This window comes from Colobus angolensis, unplaced genomic scaffold, assembly GCF_000951035.1.
Source record: "Colobus angolensis palliatus isolate OR3802 unplaced genomic scaffold, Cang.pa_1.0 Scaffold20, whole genome shotgun sequence".
In the NCBI taxonomy this organism is placed as follows: Eukaryota; Metazoa; Chordata; class Mammalia; order Primates; family Cercopithecidae; genus Colobus; species Colobus angolensis.
This window is the reverse complement of record NW_012115155.1, coordinates 10,260,134-10,269,312: the sequence shown is the minus strand read 5'-3', so window position 1 is coordinate 10,269,312 and position 9,179 is coordinate 10,260,134. Positions and strand designations below refer to the sequence as shown.

General features: G+C 45.5%; 1 protein-coding gene across 1 annotated transcript in view; it reads left to right on the top strand.

Moving 5' to 3' along the window:
- AMMECR1L (AMMECR1-like) overlaps window positions 1-7,083 on the top strand; it is a 24,035-nt gene extending 16,952 nt beyond the window's left edge. The window contains exons 7-9 of the mRNA XM_011941722.1: window positions 1,431-1,630; window positions 1,779-1,875; window positions 3,557-7,083. Of these exons, the coding sequence (XP_011797112.1) occupies window positions 1,431-1,630; window positions 1,779-1,875; window positions 3,557-3,668 (409 nt within the window). The 3' untranslated portion in view covers window positions 3,669-7,083. The remainder of the gene's footprint in view (window positions 1-1,430; window positions 1,631-1,778; window positions 1,876-3,556) is intronic.
- The last annotated feature ends 2,096 nt before the right edge of the window (window positions 7,084-9,179 follow it).

The following is a 9,179-nucleotide window of genomic DNA, read 5'->3' as shown; positions in this document are numbered from 1 at the left end:
GCGCCACTACACTCCAGCCTGGTGACAGAGCGAGACTCCGTCTCCAAAAAAAAAAAGAAAAGAACTCAGTAACCTTGAAGTTCTTCTGATGGGGATGTTAAAGGTAGGGTGGATCGAGCAGATTTTCTCTTTAAAAGGATATCTAGAAGGGTACCTTTACATGTTGTGTGTGCATTCTCTGATACGTAGTGCAGTTTTCCTACTTTCTTGGAATTAGTCTGTTTTTGAAAATAATATGTGAAACGGTATTTGTTGGGTATGAACCTAGAATAGAGAAAAAATACCCAATGAAGTATATATCATGAGCAAACGTGAAAAGCAATTGCCTGGTTGTTTTTTTTTCGCTTGTGCTTTAACTTTTTCAAAAGCAGTGTATATGTGGCATAAAAGCAAACCTTTTAGCCACCTCTTTTAGGTCATAAACCTAACACTCTGTACAAGGAGGTATACCATGTTTTGTAATGAGGAGGTGTAAATAATAGGTAAATAATCAAATTACTTTTGCCATTTGAAAGTTGGTTGGAAAAATAAAAACTGGAGCACGTAGCATAGTAATTTAGGGGATTTTCTTTGGTTTTTCAATTGGATGAAGTTGGTTTTATCCGTTAAGAAAGAGGCTGGGCACAGTTGCTCACATCTTGATCCCAGCACTTTGGGAGGCCAAGGTAGGTGGATTGCTAGAGCCCTGGAGTTCAAGACTAGTCTGGGCACTGTGGTGAAACCTCGTCTCTACAAAAAATACAGGTTCAGCCGGGTGTGGTGGTGCACCCCTGACAGTCCCAGCCACTTGGGTGGCTGAGGTGGGAGGATCATGTGAGCCTGGGAGATGGAGGTTGCAGTGAGCCAATGTCGCACCACTGCACTTCAGCCTGTGTGACAGGAGGGAGACCCCGTCTCAAAAGAATGTGCGAGAATAACACAACAGTATATGCATGAGCAACTTTCCTGCCCTTCTTGAGGGAACAGCTCTTTCCTTCCTTCCTTCCTCGCCCTCTTCCTGTCTTTCTCTTTTTATCTCTTCCTTAAGACAGGGTCTCCTCCTATCTATCACCCAGGCTGGAGTGCCATGGTGTGATCCTGGCTCACTGCAGTCTTAACCTCCTGGGCTCAGATGATTCTCCCACCTAAGCCTCCTGAGTAGCTGGGACTACAGGCGCATCCTACACGCTCACTTAATTTTTGCATTCTTAGTAGGGATGATGTTTAACCATATTGCTTAGGCTGGCCTGGAACTCCTGGGCTCAAGTGATCCTCCTGCCTCAGTCTCCCAAAGTGCTGGGATTACAGGTGTGAGCCACCACACCCGGCTAGCTTCTTTCTCACTGTCAATTTTTTACCATACAAAACAGGACTCCTAAAAATCATCAAATTGAAGGAAGATCACACAAAGAAATAGAAGTTGCAGAATTTACATTCCTCTCTTCCCACAGAGCAGCCTTGGGTACCAGCGCTAGGCCAATAGGCTGGTCTAAGTTGGAACCATGTTTGTTCCTAGATAATTATACTGGGGTAACATCTGACAGGAAGGACGCAGGAGCAGGGAGCCTGGGGACAGCCATTATGGCATGTGTCGGGCTATCATCTCGTGTCTCAGAGTCTCCACGGGACTGTCAGACAGACTGGGCGTCAGGTACGTGGGGGTCAGTGCCCAGGGCTTCCTCTGCCCTAGCAGACTCGGCTGCTTCTGGAGTCCCATTTCTCTTCTTGCACGGGCCACATAAGAGCACGCCTTACTCTTAGATGTGCATTGACCTCAGGGTGGCCTCTCTCCTCCTCAGACTGGGATCAGATCCAGACAATAGACTCCTTGCTCAGGAAAGGTGGCTTTAAAGCTCCAATTACCAGTGAATTCAGAAAAACGATCAAACTCACCAGGTAAGCCATTGTCTTGTTTTCCTTATCATTTCAGTTTAGTTGGGGTTGAATGGAGGATAACTTTGATGGGATGGGGAAGAAGTTTTCTCTCTGAATGTCCCTAAATCAAAGAAGTGTGGGTGAAGTTCAAGTTTTGAGGAATCAACGGCAGCAAAAGCAGAGACTCTCCCAGCATCCTGTGCGTCTCCACAGCTTAGCTGGGGGCACAGTTGGAGCAGGCTGTGGTTGGCTTTGCCAGACCCACGTGGTTGGGAGGCTGAGGGGGAGACTGAGGTTAGGAGACAAGGCTCTCTCTGGAAGTCCAGAGTCAGTTGAGGTGCCGCTTTCTGACCACACATGCAGTCAGGTGGCAGGAGATGCAGGAGAGTCAGAAAATGCTTTTTACAAGAAGTTAAAAGGAAATGCCTCTCATTTCGGGGGAATACTTGTAGGAGGAGGTTGCCTAGTGTAGTAGAATGCAGGTGGACTTGGAGTCGGAATCCCAGCTCAACATTTACTAGCTGTGTGACCTGAGCCAGTTATTCTACCTCTCTGAGCCTGTTCCCTGTCTGTAAGATGTGAATGATAATACCTTAGAGTTGTTTGAGGCTGTGGCAAGGTAATGTATGGAAAATTTCTAGCCTGGGGCCAGTCAGCATTGTAGGTGTTCAGGAGATGTTAGTTCTCTTCTCATCCCTGTTGAAATCAGAAACGCTGAGAGGTGTAGCTTCTATGGGCTTCTGTGGGCCTCTTTGGGGCCCCTCATCTGTGAAATGCTGGATAATCATATACTATCACAGGTCTGTTTGGAAGATGACCCAGTGTTTTTTAAATGCTTTGGATTCCAAAAATTTTTAAAAAGCAAAAAACTCTTCAAATACAAAGCATTATTATTATTATAATTTATTTGAACAGCCATTTCCCTGTCAAAATTCAGGAATAATCACCTTGCAGTGGAGGAGTGATTACAGTGGGAAAGAGATGGCTCTGGGTAAGGATTGTCACACCCAGCTCCTGTGGTCTGTAGTAGGCTCCATAGGTTTGTAACACCCCATGCTTCGCATCCTGACTCATGGCTCTTTCCAGAGCACAGCCAAAGTGCTATGAATTCTGTTCGGACGACCCTGTGATATGGCATATTCATCTGGGGAGTGAGCCCTATCCTATCCTATAGAACCCCGAGGATCCTTTAGCCTGCTTTGGCAGACTCTGACCCCGAATTAGGTATCTGTGTCCCTTTTAGTTATAATAACTTGTTTGTTGCTCTTATGCAAATTGAGGTTGCATTTCTGTCAAATGTATCACGTTTACTCTGAAAGTAGATACGCAGTTTGCACTGGGTTTTGGTGCAGCCATCTTCCAATCTGCCACCCGTGTAATTTGACCTTGAAATTCTTCATCCAGACCCCAGTAGCGGATTGCTTATGAGCAGCCTGATGATAAGCACGTGTAGTGTTTCAAGGTGGGATGTGCTGAAACACATTCTCAGGGGGAATTGTGATTGTGCTTTTTCATCTTGTTCATTTGTAATAACAGCATTGTTTTTTTGTGCCGTCTTTCATTTTCTGTAAGTAAGATTGCTCTTGGTCTTCCATTTTATTCTTTCAAAATGTGGAATAAGCTTTTGGTTTTTCTCTGCTGAATGACTTTACACAATGAAGCGTTTGGGGTTCCTAATACCCTTTCCTGTTTCCTCGTACAGGTACCGAAGTGAGAAGGTGACAATCAGTTACGCGGAGTATATTGCTTCCCGACAGCACTGTTTCCAGAACGGCACTCTTCATGCCCCGCCCCTCTACAATCATTACTCCTGACACGCGGCTGCATGACCAGTCCCACCCCCCTGTGGCCGCCAGTGGCTATGACATCATTGGAGCAGATGCCTCCTCTTCCTGGTCCAGTTACTTCTATTACTGCACCATTTTATGATGCTAGCTTCCGTTGCCAAGTCTGCCTCCCGCTGACTGAGGGAGGGTAGGGTTACCTTGAATGAAACAGAACTTGAGGGGCCCAAGCCTTATCTCAGCCTTTCCTCAATATGGGGTTCTGTTGGATTGGGGCTCCTCCATGACTGGTGGGAATTACTGTGTGGGTTCAGAAGACCCTTGTCTGGTATTTGCCACATGGGTGTTGGCCACACGCTGGAAGCTGAAATGGATGATCCCTGAAGGTTGAGCCCACACACACCCCTGCAGCCTCCCCAGATGAAGTAGGTGTATTCCCCTGGCAGTCTGGGCAACGGAGACCAACAAACATTTTTAGGTTGTTTTAAATTCCTTTTTTTAAACTTCCAGTTTATTGCATACCAAGAGTTGATTACAACCTCCATGCTTCATAAGCGGACGCCACGTTAGGGTTGGACGTGGGCACCACGAGTCCTTCGAGGCTCCTGGACAGAGACCCACATCAAGATCGGAAGCCCTTTGGGTGGCGTTGCAGATCTCATTGCTCAGTAGGCCGTGAAGATTTTCATCCTCATCCCACTCTCAGTTGGATTTTTTGGCACTCTTCCTGCATTGAGTCCCCTGATGACTGAACAGAGCTCCGTGGTGTAGCCTGCTGAGGAATGGAATGGAGGTGTGCATGGGAGGTCCTGACGTCATGACTGCACGCAGGTGTGAAAGGAGAGACCCCTTCTGCACCGCCCGGCTACCTCACTCCTCTGCTGGTAGCAGTGCCTATAGCTGGACCTAGGTTCTCAGAAGCACACAGGTGCAAACAAGCGATGGAGCTGGGCTTTAGGAGGACACATCGTAGGAGAGAATCCAGGGTCTCTGAGCTGGTTTTCTTTTCAGGCAGACATCTGAGGGGCCTGTAAGCAGGGGAGTTCCTTTTTCTAGTTTGCCTGTAGAAGTGGGAAGACTGTTGATGTTTCTGTCCTTTACAGGACTTCAGAAAACAGTGGTGTAATTACACAAGGTGGATCTTTATCTTGCCTAACATGCTGGGAATCTTCACCCCACCAGGGCAAATTTCCAAATAGCTCATTTTATTCTAGGTCTTTCAAACTTTCATCTGACATATTTCCCTTTCTCATTGTTGCTGATTTCCAAGTCGCTGTCAGCAATGTTTTCCTCTCTCCTTGCCTATTCTTCACTTATTTGGTGGCAAAGTTCATAGAACTAGGGGACTTGGAAGATGCTTTGAAAATGTTGTTACAAAGGCACTGCTAAAATGATTCACAGGAAGAGTGGCCAATTGGAAGAAGGATCCTAAGGATGTGACACTGGTTTTCAACAACATGCTTAGAGAACTCTTGAAGTGGATTGGGTGTCAACCCAGTGAACATAATGTTTTTATTTAATTTATTTTTTGCAGTTTATGTGGTGATGGTGTGGCTTTCCGAAATGGGCAAATATTCAAAAGATCTTTTGAGTTTTCCTCCAGGAATGGGGAAGGGGAGCGGGGGCACAATCTGAGGAAGGACACCTGTGCTGTTCTAGGCATCGCTGGCAAGTTTGTGGGAAGGGATGGGTAAGGGTGAGTGGGTGTGCTCCACACCGTCCTGTGCTGCTCGAGAGGACCTGGGATGTGCGAGGGAAACGTGGGTGACGGTGCCTAGGCTGCGGCCCTTCACTGCGGTGCTGGGTTCCTGCAGCCTGCTACGTTTCCCTTGGCAATGTAAATGAAGATGGAGGGGTCATTTCGTGATTTCCTGCTGCTGAGAATAAATGTCTTGTTAAAAACATGTGGCAACGGTTACTCTTAGGTGCCATGGATTGATGTCAGGGTGGTCAGCTCTGGACTAAGCCACCCACCTCCAATTTGTACAACAGTATTGATACATAGGGCTACACTCATTACTGTTCAGGTGTTCTATGTTAAAAGTTGTGTTTAATTTCTAAAGATTAAAAAAAGCAAAAAAATTGGTGCTAAACCTTCACCCCTGAGCACGCTCAGTGAGACTGGTCATGCAAGCATTTACAGTGCCATGCTCCTCAAGCCGATTTTTTTTCTTGTAGAAATGTTGCCCTATTTGTCTTCTCCAATGTATGTTATTTTATTTTATTGAGGGGGGGTAGGAAACCTGCCATTTAAGAAAATGAATAGAAAATTTTAAAACCCGAGAAATGGGGAGAAAAAAAAAAAAAATCAGTGCACAAGAATCGGGCTGGTTAGGCCCAGCACCACACTGAAGTGGGCTCAGCGGTTTTGGAGTGAAGAAGCCTTACTCCCTGCACATTCCCTCATGCTCCCACACAAGTCCAGCAATGGAAATGCTTGGGCTCCTCTTGCTTTGTCAAGGGGACTCAGGAGTCGACCAAGGGAAACCATGTGGCCCCGTGAGGAACGGACATTGTCGGTGTCCGTCCTGAACAGGGCCTAGTCAGGAAGCGGTCTAGAAGTGTACAGTTGTGGTCGCCTCATGAAAGTGTGTAGCAGGCGGCTCTCAGGAAAAATACCAAGTCTGGATCATCCATGTGGCAGCTTTGCGTAGGGAGAAGACAGCTCCGAACTGGAACTGAACGGCCTTCTGCATGCTTGACCAAAGCAGTGATGAGGGTGGCCAGTACCTGCAGTGTGCATGGTAGGTTTAAAGGGAATGTTTTCTGCTGTTTCCTTTGTCCTTGGGCTGCTCAAGCTGAACAGTAGGTAACCACTGTTTTCAAGGACCAGCCCAACTTCTCTGGCTTGGTTCGGAGTTCGTTTCATCCCTAGCTGTGAGTGCCTTTTGGTCTGGAAAGTTGGCTTGTCTCATAATACCCACAGCTAGGACATTCTCTCTGTAATTATGAATTGTCCTTGTTTTCCATTAAAAGAGAATGTCTTTGATCACTAGAGTTTGTTGGTGTTGGATTATTTCCACTGTGAGATTCTTAAAACTTTTTCGCTTCATAATAAAACAACTCATGTTAGAGACCCTTTCAACATGAAAGGTTTGTAGTTGAGACATTACATATATTTTATTGTTTATAATAAAAATCATCTATATAAAAGTCCTTGGTGTTAATATTTTGCACAAGATCTGTTTTCCATGATGTGTTGACATCTACAATTTCACTAACTGTTGATGTTATTTTCTATTGAGATTCTGGAGCCTAGGGAGCTGTGTTCTTTCTGTTCATTTCGTTCTTATTTCCCTGAAGCAAGAGACTATATGGCCTTCAGTGCAAAGACTTCAGACCAATTCTTTCTATTACACTTGGTTGCCTCTTGGCTATATAACTTCTGAGTGCAAATCATTGAACTCTTTAACGAAGTATTGTAGAGAATAAATCATAATGGATACATGTTTTGTCCTGCCTCTTTTTTAAACATGTGACTTGATTCATATGGAATGGTGGTAAGTTGTCTTATTTTTGAAGACAGGCAACAAGATAGTATTCAGTCAGCTTGGATGTCTTCTGTGCTGCTCGTGACCCCACCCTTGTTTATATTTTTGTGGTTGGTGGCAATGCCACTGGTGTTTTAGAGCCAAGTTCCGTGAGCAATCATTCATTAGCTCTAAGATTTGGGTTTCTCCAGACAGGTTCCTTGTGAGATTTTTCACATGAGACTGACCTTACCAAAAAAGCCAAAATCTCTTGAAGAGGAAAAACCACTAAAATTTAATATAATTTGGTGATGTTAATTCAAGCAGAGACCCTGGGACATCCTGGTGCAGTCTGACCTACCCAGTTTTTGTTTTTGGATGACCCAGAAAAGATGAGATGTGTTTAGAGAAAAGGACATCTTCAGTTTAGACTTTTTTTTTTTTTAACTTGGCAAAAATAATTTAGTATTCCATTTGGGCAGCACCCTGGGGCCTGTTTGTCCCTCCCTGGCTCCAGCCCCCTAACCCAACCCACGCAAAGATCAGCAGTTGACACTATTTACAGGGAGGTAGATTTTTTTTTTTTTTAAGGTTCTCAATTCTGAGGCCCTTAGCAAAGCTCAAAAACACATGGCTACAGATACAAACATACTGTCAGGGTTAGGTAATTTTGAAAATTGACTACCAGCAGCTGGCTAGATGTTTACAGGCTTTGTTAATAACTGATGTGTCTGAAGAGGAATTCGTGTCTTCAATATAAATTAATGTTCTAGAGATTACATTCCATAGTACCTGTAATTAAACAGCATGGAATGCCCTATGACTGATTTTGGGGGAGAGGGTGATTGGTGATAAAGCAAAATTTGTGATTTTAGCCATCACTGTTGACTTCTGGAGTGGGAAATAAACCATCTGATCCGGTCAGTGGTGCTAATTGTGGGAGTGGGGGTGGGGGAGATCCTCTACAGCTGCTTCTAGATCAATCTAGGTCTGTAACCTTGGCTTAGAATAATCTGACTGAACTACTAAGTTGGCTGATTGAAGGGCTTGACTCAACCAGTACCGTAAAAGAGAATCAGAGTAGCAGCCTGAGGAATGTAATGCAAGTCCTATCCCTTCTGTGTCTGTTTTCCTCATTAAAATCAAGCTCAGACAAGAATTCGAGGGTTTCTCTTCCTGCCGCTTATGCATGATTTCTACTCACACAGGTTCTGTATGCCCTGGAAAATTGGGGTGGGAGGGAACTCCAATTTCAAAGCTATTGGAAAACAGAAAAGAGAGGTCTCCAGTTCACCGTCAGTCCCTCAAGTTCCTGCTGCCAATCAGATCCCCTTCCCCCACTATGGCTATTCTGTGATCACATCCTGGCTCCCAACCAAAGAAATAACCCAGGGCGGATGACAGCTGGAATCTTCTCTGGCTGGCAGTCCCACAGGCCTAAGCTCAAATCTTGGTCCTGCCATTTATAAGGCATTTCCTACTTTTTGACAGGACTGTGAATCTCTAAGGTAACCTGACCTTAGAGAAGTCATAGGTAAAAAGAGTACACATAGTAAATGTTTTGCCCAGACCCCAGCACATGGTGCAGTGGCTGGGCGGCTGTGGTTATCTGGCCTGTCACTCAGTGCTGGGTGTACAGGGGAACACCAGGAAGCATCAAACCCTCCGGAACCTTCAGCCTTTCTGAGCACGTGAAAGGGGGGGTGGCCAGCCCTTGCGGTCTAGGCAGTTTCCTTAGAGAAGCAGGACTGAAGCAAAGAGAGCATTCTCTGGAGGAGGGAACTTCTCAGGTGGAGGGAGACCACAGCAAGACGCTGTGGAGGAGCCCTCGCAGGAAGTCAGGCTGCAAGGCCAGACAGGATTCCCAGGACAGCCTTCTAAAGGATTTCTTTTTCTTTAGTTTTAAAATTTTACTTTTTAATTTTTTAAAGCTTTTTTTTTTTTTGAGACGGAGTCTCGCTATGTCGCCCAGGCTGGAATGCAGTGGCGCAATCTCAGCTCACTAAAACCTCCGCCTCAGCCTCCCGAGTAGCTGAGATTACAGGCGCCCGCCACCACGCCCCTTTTTTTT